This window comes from Leptopilina boulardi, unplaced genomic scaffold (genome assembly GCF_019393585.1).
Source record: "Leptopilina boulardi isolate dan_hultmark-lab unplaced genomic scaffold, ZJU_Lbou_2.1 LbouV2_316, whole genome shotgun sequence".
NCBI classification, from domain to species: domain Eukaryota; kingdom Metazoa; phylum Arthropoda; class Insecta; order Hymenoptera; family Figitidae; genus Leptopilina; species Leptopilina boulardi.
The window spans coordinates 2995254-3011832 of record NW_026137881.1 but is presented as its reverse complement, the minus strand read 5'-3'; the positions used below and the strand labels follow the sequence as shown (position 1 = coordinate 3011832).

Sequence of the window (16579 nt, the reverse complement as noted above, 5' to 3'; positions counted from 1 at the left end):
ATTAAAAGGTGATCCGAAAACGTGCACTGAGAAAAATATGCAATTGAATCAATAGCATTTCTGCCAAAGGTATAAAAATTATTAATTCAAAAGCATATGCTATAGAATCTATAAAATATTTAACAAATTTTATAGCATATGCTTTTGAATCAATAATTTTTATACCTTTGGCAGAAATGCTGTTAATTCAATAGCATATTTTTCTCAGTGTGGAATTTAGTTGTCCCCATACGTGAAATTTAGCATTATGTGAAGCAGTAGTGGGAACGATAATCTCCCGTATTTTCGGATCAAAAATTTTTTTCCTTCAAGCAATTTACTATAGTCTCCGTTTCTTAATTTTATAAGAAATAATAATTAAGAATGATGAAATTAATACATTTAATAATTATAAAATTAATATATTTAACATTTATTAAATTAATATATTTAAATATAATATATTAATAATACTAAAATGTGTCAGTGACAAATTTTTGAAATGTTATTTGCATGCTTAAATGTGTTCCTATGTTTGTGGAATTTTTTTGCTTGCACGTTGCATGTACCATCAGAACCTGAAGAACGACGTCCAGGTGCAGGAGTACAACTTGAAAATGATGTCTGCGATGGAGATGACGGTAAGGGTGATAGTGGTAGTGGTGGTGATGGAAACAATAATGGTGATGGAAGTGGTAAAGGTGGAAATTCCAATGCAAGCTCAAAGAACAAAGATGCTTGCTTGAAGCTTAGACGATGTAGTTTGTCATAAGAGAGACACACATATTCGTCTCTTTTATCAAATATACAATGCAACAATATGACATTATTGAAATGCAAGGTTCCCCCTTACCGATCGATTATCCTAGAATGTATATATATATATATATATATATATATATATATATATATATATATAATAATAACAATACGACGACCTATTTATTTATCGGATCGAATAATTGACATTCCAAACTTGTCTACTCAATTCCAAAAATTATTAATTGATCATTAAATTTGAATTAATACTGTTCAAATATTTCATTAAAAGAAATTCTTGCAGAAAACTTTTGATAAAATGTCTGAATTTTTTGAATTAAAAAAAAAATTTTTTTAAAAGAAATTTAGAATACTTTTGAAAAAAAAATTTGAACCAAACTATGCAGCTCGCCCTAGAGTTATAAAAATTGACATCAATTTCCGTTTCTAGGGAATTTTTTTTGAAATCATTTACCTGAAATTTGTTACTATGATTTTTTTAGTCTAATAAGGGTACGTTCACACTATCTCATGCATGCATTGTGCATGCATGCAGAAACATTTGGCCGGTCACACTTCAACAAAATCTAGTAAATGTTTAGTAACTTTCTAGTTACAATCGAAAATTTTGGAAAATTACTAGAAAGTTACTAAACATTCACTAGATTTCGTTGAAGTGTGACCGGACAAATGTTTCTGCATGCATGCACAGTGCATGCATGAGATATTGTGACCGTACCCTAATGATCAGTTTCCATAATTCAAAATGGCGGAAGATTTAAAAAAAATCTAATAGATTTATCTGAAACTTGTTTCCTGAGAGTTTTTGGGGTCGATAATTACGAATCCAAAATCAGATTTTTAAAATTAAAAATGAATTCAATTGATTAATTTTTTTCATCATCAGATTTATCTTATGAGTTTTTGGTGTCGCTGATTACAAATTTGGCATCAGATTTTGAAAATGGGTCCAACCAATTATAAATTAATAATATAAATTATTTATATTATTATTAATTATATTCTTAATGTTTATTATTAATAAAATTATTATTTATATTATTATTAATTACATTATCAATATTAATTATTAATAAAATGATTTCAAACAAAAATTTTTTAATTCTGGTTAATAACGAATAAATGAAAATAAGTAGAATAATAAAAAAAAATTATAAATGAAATAATAACCACTTTCAATAAATATTGGATATATTGGAAAATAAATTTTTTAAAAATAACAATACCTATTATATTATTCAATAAATAATATATTCGGAATGAATATATAACAATGAAATTACAAGTGTCAATTATGAAAATAATAATCAAGAGGGGACCTTGCAAGCGAACACTGCAACAAAACAATTTGTACATATGTATATGTAAATGAAATATATATCAGAAATATGCAATAATTATTAGTAAAAAAAGAAAAAAGATAATATAATAACACAAAGCAATGATCTATTTTACACGCTTTGCACAATAATTTATTGCTAGAGTAAGAAAATTTCTTTCACAGAATAAAAATAAAATTTTTTCTCATCGGAAAAATTAAAAAAAAAAAACAAATTTTATTTTTATTTACTATTTAAATAAAGAAAATCAATGTTTCTTCTACACTGAAAAAAATATGCTATTGAATCAACAGCATTTCTGCCAAAAGTATAAAAATTATTGATCCAAAAGCATATGCTATAAAATCTATACAATATTTTATAAATTCTATAGCATATGCTTTGGAATCAATAATTTTTATGCCTTTGAAAGAAATACTGTTGATTCAATAGCATATTTTTCTCAGTGTACAGCAGATAATATTTAAAACAAAAGATTCTAGAAAAAAATTTCTTGGTTTTTTCACCATATAATTTTTTAATTTAAAATACAATAATTAATAGTATTATTATTATAATAATATTAATTATTATTTTATCGAATAACAAATCAATAGAATATCTTCTTTATATTATATAAAAAAAAAAACAAGAAATTACTTTTGTAAAAAAAATAATTGCCCTTATTTATCCATGACAAAAAAAAAATTATCGTAATTATTTTCAGCCAATTAATTATTATACACATAATTATGTAAATACACAAATTCTTTATAAAAAAAACAGGTGAAATAATATAGGTAAAAAAATTTGTTAATAAATATTATTAATAAAACTTGTGGGCTTTGTAGACATTTTTTAAGCTAGATGCATATTATAAAATAGTAGACATTAATAAAGCTAATAAAATAAAAAGAAAAAATATAAATTTCTATTTTTGTACATAATATGTAAATTCACTGTTAATTGTTTAAGCACTTGTTCACAATGTACATAAGTATAGAAAATTTAACAGTAGAAAATAGTTTTAGATATTTGTATTTATTTTATTTTTTTAATTAAGATTTATGATTTTGTATATAATTTATTTTAGAGAGTTTTTATATTTTTAAAAAATTTTTTTTTTTATAACTATTCCCAGTAAGTGTGTTGTTACACACTCGTAACGAATTTACGTATATTAACAAAGTTTGAAACTATCATTTTATGCTCTATGGGGAAATCCACGTTTTAGATTATAAGACCCTTTTGTTGAATGGAAAGTTTACCTTCCATTCATATATAGTACAACAAAAACACAATATAATTTACGAGAAATATTCCAATTTTCTCGTATTTAATTATTATTATTATAAAATAATAAGAATTAATTATAGTAATAATATTAATATTTTATAATAATAATTATAATAAAATAATAATGGTGGAAAAAAATATTTTTTCGGATCCCAAAATTATTACCGAATATTCGAGAAATTATCCGAATGTGAGAAAAAAAAACTGCGAACAAATAAATAAAAGCAATAATAAATTTTACAATTAAATATGAATATTTATAAAAAAAATAATGATGATAATAATTATTATAAGGGGTAAAATAATGAAAATAAATAAATAAGGATATGGGCAAATCCACAGAACCGGCCGATTTTTACTTATCAAGATGAAAATTTTCCAAATAGCAAGCACACCTTTTATTTATGGTTTACTTTCTTTAAAATATATTCAAGAATAATTATCTTCTTGCGTGATTCATTTTATTTTAATGCCGTTTGAGTTAAAAGCCAAAAACGAAAATATTATTTTTCTTCTGGAAATTATAATTAAAAATGGCATTTCTTTGTTTTTTTTATATATTATTTGAAATATGTGCAAAACATTTTGAATAATAAAATATGATAAAATACAAATAATTAATTTTTTAATTATCAAAAATAAATTATTTATATTTTATCATATTTTATTATATATTTTATTTATTAGCATTTAATTTTTTATTTCTGTAAATTAAATTGTTTACTTACTAATTTTGATATTAACTATTTTAACCAACAAACTGACATTATTGACATCGATTTTGATATAACTTTGAAAATAAAACAAATGAAAGGATAATTCATTTTTCACGATTAACTAGTTAAATTTCGATAAATTTTTTTTTATTTTTAATTTTTAGACGTTATAAATTGAAAATATAATTTGGCGTTTGCATACAAGAATTATAATAATGTCTTTATATAATCACACATGTTTTCAACTCATCATATTTTATTCTGTAGTTGTGCCACTGAAAAAAGGCTATGTTGAAAATGGTTCACGCTTAAACATAGAGTGATAATTATTGGAATATTTTCTTTAATTCTGATTGCACTCTATTCTATGATACATACATTTGTTCGTCTGTTCACAAGCAATAAGCTCCAATTTGAAAAATTCAAATCGAATAATCGCCGCAAAATATATTTACAAAAATGTATAGACATTTCATTATTATAAAATAATGAGTAACGCTACTTTCAACGACTATCATTTCTTTTTATTTAAAAGCACATATTTTTTATTACTTTCAAAACATTCTTCAATAAGTAAACTATAATTCACCACAGTTTGGAATTGTTCGGATCTATGCCGAACAAGTTATACCTATAAGAATTAAAATTTATACCTGAAGTAACACCGTAAATTTCATTTTTAAGTTACTTAATTCGATTTTATTTTTTATAAAAGACTAGAAGGTTCACATTTATTCAATTTTCTTATTTCAATAGGTTCTCAGAGATATTACAAAATGGTTGAAGTATGAAAATAATTAATATAATACTTCTAAAATAGAAAAATATGTGAGTAACATGAAATCGGCCGGTTCTGTGGATTTGCCCATATAAAAAAACATAATTTAAACGATATTAAGAAAAAAGAGATAAAAATTTTAGTATAATTTTTTTTTTTTCAATGGAGTGCCAGCATTTAAAGCGTCTCAAATGGAAAATAATAAAAACGGGAAATTGCAAAAAGAGGTGATAATAAAAAGAGAGAGAGAGAGAGAGAGATAGTCAATCGTCAGCGATTTTTCAGCACAATGGACCATGAGGATAACGATCGATAAAGTTGAGAACACTGACTGCACTGCAGGTGGGGAGTGTGAGTTATGCGTTATGATTGGTGATCGCGCATTATCCCCTCCCATTAAAAGCATCGCGCGCAGCGTTCTCAACTTCAAAAGGAAAAAAAACTATTCCAATCAAAGTTTTTAAAAAAATTTATTTTTTATTTAAATTTTCTCGTGTTTAAATAATGAATTTTTTTTATCTAAACGATAGTAAAATAATGTTACTTAATTATTAATTAAATATTAATAAACAAATAATAATTAATATTAATAGTTAAATTAAATAATATTAATTTATTATTAATATTATAATTAATAGAAAATAATATTAATAAAAATTATAATAATATAAATTTAATTAATATTAATATTCTTTAATTGAAAAGTAAATTAAACACAAAACATGTTGCATTTTTTTTTCATAAAATAAATTTTTGAAATTAAAATGAAGCTACAGTTACTAAATTTTTTTTAACATCGTAATCCTCATGGTGATTTGGCACTGCTTTTCCGAGTGTTGTAAAATTTAAATAAAAAAAAAATTATAGTTTGCGCGTTTAATTAAAAAAGGTAATATGCTTGTAGACTTAAGAGTCGTCTGTCCTATCAAGACCTGCAGTCAGCTTTCAACGAATTCGCAGAGCTCAGGTAATTGCGACATTCTAAATGAAAAAAAAAACAAATAACTCAACAATATATTTCTGCAAATATCAATTAAAATCAATCTAAAAACTCATTTCTATAAATTAAAAAAAACCACACAAATTTCCCTTTAAATTGAATAATTTATCCTTTTTAATTCAATTATTACGTATGTTTAAAAAAATTTTTTTAATAAACGATAAAATTAATAATACAACATTTAATTAATGTGATTTCTAAAAAGTAAAATTAATTTTTTTTTAAATAATAAATAAAATGTAAAATTTTTTTTTAGTAATTGAAAAATAATTTTTGAAATTAAAAAAAAATTAAATGTAAATTTTATTTTTGGTAATTTGAAAAAATCAATTTTTAATTATTTGAAATTTAAAAAAAAGAATTAAATTAATATTGATGTGTATGGAAAAAAATTTGTTGATCTCGATATGTTTGCATGAGAATTGGTAATTGAAAATCGGGTCAACTTGGCCAATAGTTGATAGGAAATTAACGACCGGTTTTGATAGCGTTGCCTATTAGAGTTGCCATGGACGTTATATGTACGAATATCTATCTATAACCAATCAGCAAGTTTTACGATCAGGCAAACAAACATTTAAACTCTGAAGAGAAAACAAAAAGAAAAAAAAAAAAAAAAAACTATAGTGGTTATAAAAAATTGAAAGTGGTGTTAGAAAAAATGGTGGTGGTCACACTATTCACGTTGATATTTCGACATAATTATAATATGTACACTTATGATTGAAATTTTAATTTAAAAAAAAAAAAAATTATCACACGGCATTTTTTTATATATACAGTGAAAAATTGATATTTATAATAATTAATAGTGTCAACAACCCTCAATATGAAATGGATGGACGTTAGTGAATTGAAAAAATGATGATTATTTTTATTTCTAAATTTCTTTTTTTTTTATATGAAATTACGAAAAGTGAAAATTTATTGATCTAATAATTTTAATTCAATTTTTAAGGGTAAGGGGTAGAAAAATATTATTTTATTTTTTAAAAAAACTATATTTAAAATATTTTTTATTTGATAGAGAATTCCAATTTTAAAAAGAAGGGAAAAATTGAATTTATTTGAAAAATTATATTAAGTGAAATTTCGATTGAAAATAATTTTTTATTTTTCATCATATGATCAATTTTTGTTAGTAACAAGAAAAGAATGATTTCTTATCAAAAAAAAAAAAAAAAAAAAACGTTAGTGCGAAAAAATATATGCAAAGGCAGAAAGAAATTATCGTTCCTACGTGAACATACATAAATATTAATGTTCAACTTAAAAATATATTATTGAAACGAAAAAGTTTTTAAAAACTTAAAAAATTTGTTATTAATAATTGTGATTGATTTTTTTTAATTGATGTTTTTTTGATTAAATTCAATTTTTTTATCAATTGATAATTTGTTTATTATTTTTTTTTTTTTTTAAAGTAACACTCGATTAGAAAATTTCACTTACCCTTGGGAAATAATTTTTTGCGCAAAATTAAAATTTTGGAGTATATTATTATCGTCATTATTAAAAAAAAAATACATTATTAATTAAACACAAAATATAAGTCCTTGAAAATCTATTTAGAATTTAGAAACAATGTATTTTTTGCTAGTTTCTAAATTAACTCCAAAGGGGCTAAAAATAATAATTGAACTATTCAAATTTTGAATTATTATTATTTTTACGTGTTCGCTATAAAAATTATTGCCGATTTGTTTCGAGTTTGAAAAAAAAATTCTAAAAATCGAATATAAGAAACGGAATTGAAAAAATTGGAAAATAATTCTTTTTTTTAATGGGAAAATTCATATCTGTTAGGTCAACTTGAGAAAAAAAATAATGAATTAAAATTATCGGTCAATTTTTATGATTTTGATAAGATAAAGAAAAAAAAAAATTTTTTTTATCGAATTACTCGATTAGGAAGTAGGTATTAAAGATTCGTGCATGTGGCTGTTGTGCTGTGCGATGTTTCGAAATGAACCCAATGAGCCCTCTGAACAAATTGAACTTGTTACTGATTCTGATGTGTTGACAATTACAGCTCGCCGTCAAGAAATCATCAAGATGACTGAACAACTGATTGAGAGCATCAATACTGGTGATTACGAGGCGTACACGTAAGTGATTATTAAATTAATTTATTATTTTAATTAAATTTTAATTAAGTAATTAATAGTATAGTAAGTAAAGAATTAATAATAATGAATAAAATTATAGTAAATTAAAAGAAATTTTATTGAATGTCAAAGAATTATTAAATCAGATTTTTAAAAAATTGGGGCTCATGATTATTCCATAAAAGTCATTAGTTAGAATTTTTATATAATTTTATTAGACAAAAATTTTATTTATGAATTTTCATTTTTCGAATTAGCATTTGAGTGAATTTCTTTGCGAACAAATTTTTACTTTTTCAGAATTTTTAACGAATTTTTTTTTTTACATATTTATTTAAAAATTTGTATCAAAAATCATAAACTGAATTTTAACATGAAATAATTCTTATTCAATAGAATTTTATGTGTTCGACTTTTTATTTGTACAAATTATTTTTTTTTTTTTTGTTTTTTGACAGAATTCTTAAAACGACGAATTTTTATTTGACCGAAATTGCAAGTGACCGATCAAACAACCAACAAAAAAATTTCGGCGCAATTTTTAAATTTTAAAATTGTCCAATTACAAGTTTTGTGAAAATTTCTGATTGGTCAATTTTAAAAATCCGGCCGAAATCTTTGTTTGGACATTTGTAATTTCGGTCAAATAAAAATTCGGCGTTTTAAGAATTCTGGTAAATAGTAAAAAAAAAATAATTTATGCAAAGTGAAAGTCGAACAAAAGAAGTTTCGGTGAATTGAAAAATCTGGCATTTAAAAATTCGAATCAGAAAAATTCTATTGAATGAGAATTATTTTATGTTAAAATTCGGTTAAACTTTATTTCTTTTTAAATAAAAAGTTGGATAAAAAGAAATTCAGTTAAATGAAAATTCCATCAAATAAAAATTCGTTTAAAAAAGAATTCAGTCAGATGCTAATTTGAAAAATGAAAATTTGTCCAAAAAGAAAATTCTGTCTAATAAAATTTTTTTAGAATGAAAATTCTAACTTAGAACTTTTATGGAATAATCATTGTGTTCTAAAAAATTTGGTATATTTTTTTTCTAGAACTTGTTAAATATTTTTTTTTCTTTATAATAAAAAAGGTGTATTTTAATTTTGAGTGTGAAAGATGTGCGCTACCTGTGATTTAAAAATTGAATAATATTATTAGAAATTATTATAATTTTTTATTATAATAATAATTATAATTATATTGTACTGAATTATTATTTCATACAGGGTAATTTTTATATTCCGGATCCTCTAAATTTTTTTTTGATTCCATTATTTTTGTTTAAAAAGCCAAAAAAAAAAATTATATAAAAAAAAAATTTTTAGGTGATCCGGAACATGAAAATCATCCTGGTCTATAGAATTGTAATAAATAGTAATGATAAATGTTTATCGCATCTTAAAAATGATTTAGATAGAAAAATAAAATTATAATAGAAATTAAAATATTTTTTTGAAAATTAATTTCAAATATTCGCGGGTTATTTCAACCAATTAAGCAACTGTTAAGCATGCGTAGTTGAAATTTTCTACTTTCTCTCAGAATTAGGGAAATCCCCTACATCCAATTTCGACTGATGGCTCATAGGTAGCGCACATGTTCCATTCTCACAATAAAAATATTATATCTACTTTATATGAAAAGAAAATTTTTTCGATCAACTTATAAGTTAAGATTACAATTTACTCTTCCACTTATAAATGTACCAAATGGTTTATTATTCTAATTAAAAGTTTTTCACAAGCAATTAAAAATTTATAATTTCACAGAAGTGTTAAATTTTGCTAAGGGCATACGATACATTATGAGAATAATGAAGACGAATTATTGAGAAAATTATTATTGAAATAAATAAATAAAATATTATTAATAAATCTTTAAAAAAAATTAGAAATTGTAGAAAAAAATAAACTGAGGATATAAACAATTATTATTTCTGGTAAAAAAAATAATAAAAGATACTGTAAATAATTTATAGTTAAATAATTTGATTTGTCACATCCAGCTCATAAAATGTTAATGTAAACGTCAATGCATTATAATTCTTATTGGGAAAGAAGTGTAATTAATAAAAAATTTTTTTTAAAATATTAATTACAATATAATGCTATTTTAAAGTTGCATGCAAACATAATCCGAAATACATATTCAGTATTATGTTGCACGCAACTTCAAGATAACATTATATTGCAATTAATATCGAAAAAAATTATTTTTCAAAAAAATGTTGTTCATTTTTTTGTTTTCTTTTTTTTTAGTAAGAATTAATGCATTGATTTTTATTTTTTTCATTTTATGAGGAAAATTCTTATTTTTTAATTATTTTCAAAATATATAATTTCAAAAAGAGTACAATTAATACATTTATTGTATTTTTTATTGGTTCCAATTTTAATAAAAAAAAAATTTTTTTTAAAGTGCAAATAGTGACTGTAATTTAATAAATGGATAAAGTATTAACAAATGACAATAAAAATAATATCAAAACGAAAAATTCAATTAAATTTAAGTTATTTAATTATTTGCGTTATTTGCTATTTTATCAATAATCATAATGTATCTTTTGCGATTCAGAAAAATCTGTGATCCTCACCTGACGGCATTCGAGCCAGAGGCTCTAGGTAATTTAGTCGAGGGAATGGAGTTTCACAAGTTTTACTTTGATAATGGTAATTATACCTCATTTGCATACACACTGTTATCGCAAATAAAATACCCTCACGCTCTTTTAAGTTTTCTTTTTAACCCTTTGCTATCCTTGCTTATTAAAAATTCTAGCATGTGAATTTTGTATAGAACTAAAAAATTTCCTCTATTAAATTAATATTCTTCACTTTTTTTTCCATTAACAATTGATCCAACATTAATGTTTATCAAAAAAAAAAAATCATACTTTCAATCATATAATTATAAAATAAAAATAAAAAAATTATAATATAATAATTTATATATTATAATATTATAATATGACACTATAATATTATAATATTTTGTAATTTAAAAATAATATTAGTGATTAAAAAAAAATTAAATTTTCATTGTAAAGTTAAATTTTAATTTTTGCAAAAATATCTTTATATAATAAAAGAGGAAAAAGAAAATCTCATCAATTTCGACTCACAACTTCTTATCACTTTTCTTCGCTTTTTATTGTAATTAAAATCACTTTTCTACACGTTCGTTTATAAACTTTTTTCAAAAAAAAAAAAAAAACTTTTTTCATTAACTTGCTCGCACATAAGTTTTTCAATTATTCCGCTGTCTTTTTGCGTTTTTTTCATATCAAAGCAACTGCTGATTGTTTATATATATATATATATATATATATATATATATATATTTATATATATATATATATTTTAGAGCTGTGCAAAAGTTCGAATTTTGTATTGGCTCGGATCGAATATTCGATTCGAACCCATGTTAATTCTTATGGAGCGGTTCGAATTTTAAAAACTTGCACAGCTCTAATATATTTGTTTTTTATTCTACTCTTCTCGAATGTGTTACAAAAAAAGCTTTCTTGTATAGAAAACAAAAATAATAAATCAATCTAACGGTTTCTTTTATTTCTCATTTAAAAGTAGTTCTGGGGAAAAACTGCAAGGCCATCAATACGACGATTCTCAATCCCCATGTGCACCTCCTTGGTGAAGATGCAGCCTGCATTGCTTACGTCAGACTTACCCAGTACATGGATAAGTATGTATTTTAATTTTTTTTTCTTTTACTAATTTACAATCATTATTATCAAACTTTTGGATAAATTTTATTTATGTTTTGTACCCTAATTAGTGGAAAATATCTAAACATCCTTGTGAAAAATAATCACTGACACAAAAGCTGTTTCTGATAAGTTTTTTCATGCTGAACACGAATCCGTAAACGAAAATTTGTCAAAAAATTGCGTTTTTGTCAAACTTTAAGTACCTCTAGCACTGAAACAAAAAGGTTGTAGAACCTTCCACTTGGGCTTAAATTGAAGCTTAATGTTTCAACTAGAATCCCCAAATATCACCTTTCTTACACCATGTCCTCAAAGTCATTTGTAATTTATTTTTGAGTTGCAAAATTAAGTTTACTTTCAACAAAGGAAGCATGACTTTCTGGTCATGGTACCAGAAAGATGATTTTTGGGGATTGTAGTAAAAACATTATGCCCAAGTGGAAGGTTCTACGACCTTTTGTTTCAGTGCTAGATAGGAACTTTTCGTTTATAGATTCGTGTTCAGCATGAAAAAACCTATCAGAAACAGCTTTGACATTTGCCGCATCAAAATCAGTAAAGCCTATGTTATTGCACAGACATAGGAGCTATAGAAACTTAGTGTGCAACATGTAAATTATGCCAGTGACTATTTTCAGTAATTATTTATCATAAAGGCAAGCTACAAAAATGACAAAGGTTTGGTTTCCGATTTCTAGCTTAAGGTTGAGAAACCTATGCTTTAGACTCCAAAACAATATGTTTCGATTAATTTATTTGAATGGACAAACCTTCCCAAGAGCCAAGTAGGAATCTTTTAAACCCTGTGCAAGCTGAGCATTATTTTCGTCTTAACGAAAAATTCCTGAAGTAAAACACACGCGGTATTAATGTAGCGGAAAAGTGTCATACAATCGGAGATTTCAGTTGACTAGGAAGAGACAAATATCTTTTCTAATGTCTTCTAGTGTCTTTACAGTAAAACATCTTGGTTTTACGAAATGAGTGGAAATGCAGCACAACCTAGGGCATACTTTAAAGTTCTAAAATTTTATCATTTACAACAGATAGATACTTCTTAACGATACAGATATTCCATGAGTTGGAACCATTTTTGTGTGTTGATGGAAACAAGCGTACAGAATTCTTTCCTCTTTAAATTTTCTACACTTCATTAATGCTATGCCTACGCTGACTTAACTCAATTTTAGTGCTATAGAATATAATTCCAATATTCCCTCGCCAGACGTCTTTTACGAAAGCGAAATTGGTTACCGAATAGGCGAACAGAATTCTCTGAAGTATCCAGTAGCATTCTCTATTTTATCGAATAAAATAATTCTAAACGTTAGGATGTTTTCAAGAGTTTTATCTCTTTTCCTAATACAAGAAGAGCCAACTTTTATGTTTTCCAGTCACTGAAGAACTCTCCATTTTTAGTTACGTAATAAAGAGAAGACAATAAAGCGTCGAGAAGAAACTCCGAATAACGTTCTTTGAGCGAAATAAGTTTTTAGCTTTTATGTATTAAAAACGTCGATAAGGAGCTCCGAATAAATTTCTTTATACATAAAGAGGTGTTCCCTCTATACTGTATAATGAATACAGTTCTCTCTGTAGTCATGGAGGAATAATCATTAAAACCTCTTGGAGCCAAATAGAAAGCAGAACATAAATTTTCTATGTTGTTTCTTAAACACCAAATCCCATGGATCATTTTTAGACTCTCAAGTAAATATACGTAAACAATACCAAAGTTAAAGCTACTTGGGTATCGTGTAATACTAACTGTGATATAGTTTACGTATATTTACTTGCGAGTCTCCAGTAAGCACAATTTGATTTTTCTCTCCGTGTACTTCTTAAATCAACTGATTTCGTTATCCAGTTGAGCTCCTGTATTAGCTGATGCTCTACTAAGAGGTCCATCAGTTTGTCTCTTGTAGCTTCTTCATCAGTATTTAGTCTCTTGGAGATTCAAAAAGGATCCCCAGTGGCTATCTTGTAAATTGTTATTTCTTCGGAGACTAAAAACTGATGCCTTCCATTTATTTATCGTTCGCGCCTCATCTGTCAAAATATTACGATTTGTACATTAATTCTGGGTCTACAAATCCCATACTTTGGACATTCAAACAAGGTGTAGGGAGAAGGTATCTTTAGAATAGAGGTGGAGCTATCTTCCTTTGTACGAACTTGTTCGACTACAATGTTCCTATTCTCCGTTGGGGATAAAACAAAAATACAACATTTGAGTTCTACAGGCTGGAACTGTATCAATGTCTTCTAAGGATGAATCGGTTTGCTTAACACTGCTTTTAGACATCTTGTCCCTCGGGAGATAACTTTTCAAGCGAACCTGGAACTTCTACTCAATGTTTCTTAACTTGCGGAAATTTGGCACAGCCACTACTTTGGATTGTTCATCAATTGGAATTTTGAAGAAATAATGTACATGTACTATGGATTTTAGTGAAATAAACTTGCGAAAAGAAACAATACCAGCATTAATTCGCTGGTTCGCTCAAGTTGACAATCATAAATCTACCGGAATTTTGGAAAGGAGAATCTTTTTCCCTAGGTTTTTATATTTGTAACGACCAGTAAATTCATCCATTACAAGTTCAAATCTCCTAAAGTGACAAAGCTTGCTTTTTAACTGGTATCGCCATTTGCTCGAAGTGGTGCTACCTCTACTAATTTGGCGCGACAACATCTAATAGAATACTACACCCGAGAACATTTCCGCGACACTAGGAGTAATCTTGGACTTTTAAACAACAGATCTTTAAGATTGAACATTAATTCATTAAATCCTAAAATTCAGGAATCTTAACGACTCTATCCCACCGCTGTCACCAAAACACTAGGAATTGGAAACTTAACGGCGCGAATGCAGAATACAAAGCAGAAAACCATGAGTTCAGAAGAGATAGAAAGATATCCCTATCCTTTTCATTCTCATGATTTTCTGCTTTGAATTTTGCATTCGTGCCATCATGGAACTGAGGCCTTAATTAGTTATGACTGAATGACTTAACGGACGGAAGCTTATCGGACTTGTACTCTATCATAAAAATCCTCATTAATATCAAAAATAAAAAGAAAATAAAAAATTCTATTAATTTCAGACAAGGTGTGGCGCACACTCAACAGAGCGAAGAAAGCCGCGTATGGCATAAGAGGGACAATAAATGGCAAAACGTGCACTTCCATCGGAGCGCAGTGACGGGTCCATCTCCATTTGCCTTCAATCACAAATAAAATCCCTATCACAATGGAATCAGGAGAGCAACAAAAGCAATAATTACCAAATCACACTTTGTTGTCCCACTGGTGATTTTCGTACTAAGCGCAATTCAAATGAATTGCCCCGGTACTCTCGCTCCAGTACCTGCTTAGCGTACTTATCTAATTTGCGTACATCAGATACGCGCGACTAAAGGAAAATAAAAAAAAACAAGTGAAGAAAACTAAAAACTGGATTAGAAAAAAAACATAATGGTGAAGCACAAGGAGAGGGTGTGTAGGCAAAAAGCAAAACTAGAATCGCGTTCTCCGTCGATAAATTCAGACTTTAATCCCAGGGATTCCCCAGGAGATGGTCCAGGATTTTTTTTCTCGATGGACCAACCAAAAAAAGAAGCGTTAAGACTCCTATATGGATCGGATCGTTGACGATCAAAAAACAACCTCTGCTTACAATTTATTATTAGTTAGTAACAAATTTGCGTAGAGAGTCGCTTAGTGATCTTCGGTCCGTTCGAGCCTTACAATCGACCAACGTGCCACCTATTTGCGTTATTATGGGGTCTCTTATTGCTCCGACTTCGAGAACCTCCGCCAAGACTGCTAAACAGTAAGGGCCAGCATTTCAGTCTCTATTTAAGCGTTATTAAATCTTATAATGTGCAGAAAAAAAAATTTGAAAACCAACACCCGCTTCGTTGTTGATCTCAATTCACAATTTAGAAAAAAGAGAGAGAGATCACGTTGGATTAAATCTTCTTACCTTTCTCGCTTTTCGACCGACGTCTTTTTAACTTTAAAAAAAAATACACCCATTTGCACGAGGAAAATCAATATTGACTCCAGGAAGAGAATAAACTCTTTATTTTAATTTTTAATCAAATTTTCTAATGTCTAGACGAAAAAGGTTTCTTTATTCAAAACAACTTTTTACTAGAAAAAAATTCTCTTCATCTATTTATGGGGAAAAAAAATCATTTGGTGTCAGTTTAGATTTTCCCAGAAACGAAAGCTCTTTGATCTCAAAATCAACAAAGACAGAAAAAGGGGACGAGAGTTAAATCATCAAAATTCTGTAATTTTTTCTAATATGTTTTTCTCAAAATGAATCCTATTCTCTATCTTTGATGAATTTCGAGTTCTCTTTAAAAATTTTTTTTGTTTTTAATTACTGAGTTGGGTGTGCGATTTGTCAAAAATTCATATCCAAAATAATAGTCGAATCTCGATGTAATAGATATACGTTCGATAAACGATTGTCTTTGCTCGTATTTTTCTTCTAATTTTCCATACGAGCCAAGTCGAGTCTCGTACAAAATATTATAACGATAGTTCCTTTATACGAGGGAATTTTTATCCTGAGTCATTTAATTTTTATTAAAAAGAAAATGAAAAAAAAATAACAAATATTTATATATATGCCTGTGCTCGTCAATATAAAAAGTGCTGCTGATATTCGAGAGGAATTGTAACTTTTTTCTAGTGTAACAAAAAAAAAAAAAAAAAAAAAAAAAAAAAAAAAAATAGAACGATAAATATAACGACTAAAAAAAAGCTTAAAAACATAATATTACAATATCTATATAAGAATTAAAAAAAGAGTATTATAAAAATGGAACAATGATAAAATTATACGAATATAGAATATAA

The 16579-nt window shown here is 26.1% G+C and overlaps 1 protein-coding gene across 12 annotated transcripts in view; it reads left to right on the top strand.

Moving 5' to 3' along the window:
* Positions 1-16458, top strand: part of LOC127284003 (calcium/calmodulin-dependent protein kinase type II alpha chain) — a 194742-nt gene extending 178284 nt beyond the window's left edge. For 3 of the 12 annotated variants that reach the window (XM_051309256.1, XM_051309258.1, XM_051309261.1), the window contains 6 exons: positions 555-620; positions 5773-5835; positions 7901-7976; positions 10549-10643; positions 11559-11676; positions 14812-16458. In XM_051309256.1, the coding sequence (XP_051165213.1) occupies positions 555-620; positions 5773-5835; positions 7901-7976; positions 10549-10643; positions 11559-11676; positions 14812-14944 (551 nt within the window). In that variant the 3' untranslated portion in view covers positions 14945-16458. The remainder of the gene's footprint in view (positions 1-554; positions 621-5772; positions 5836-7900; positions 7977-10548; positions 10644-11558; positions 11677-14811) is intronic. The other 9 variants (XM_051309266.1, XM_051309267.1, XM_051309262.1 and 6 more) reach the window with 6 other exon arrangements.
* Positions 16459-16579: the final 121 nt, after the last annotated feature.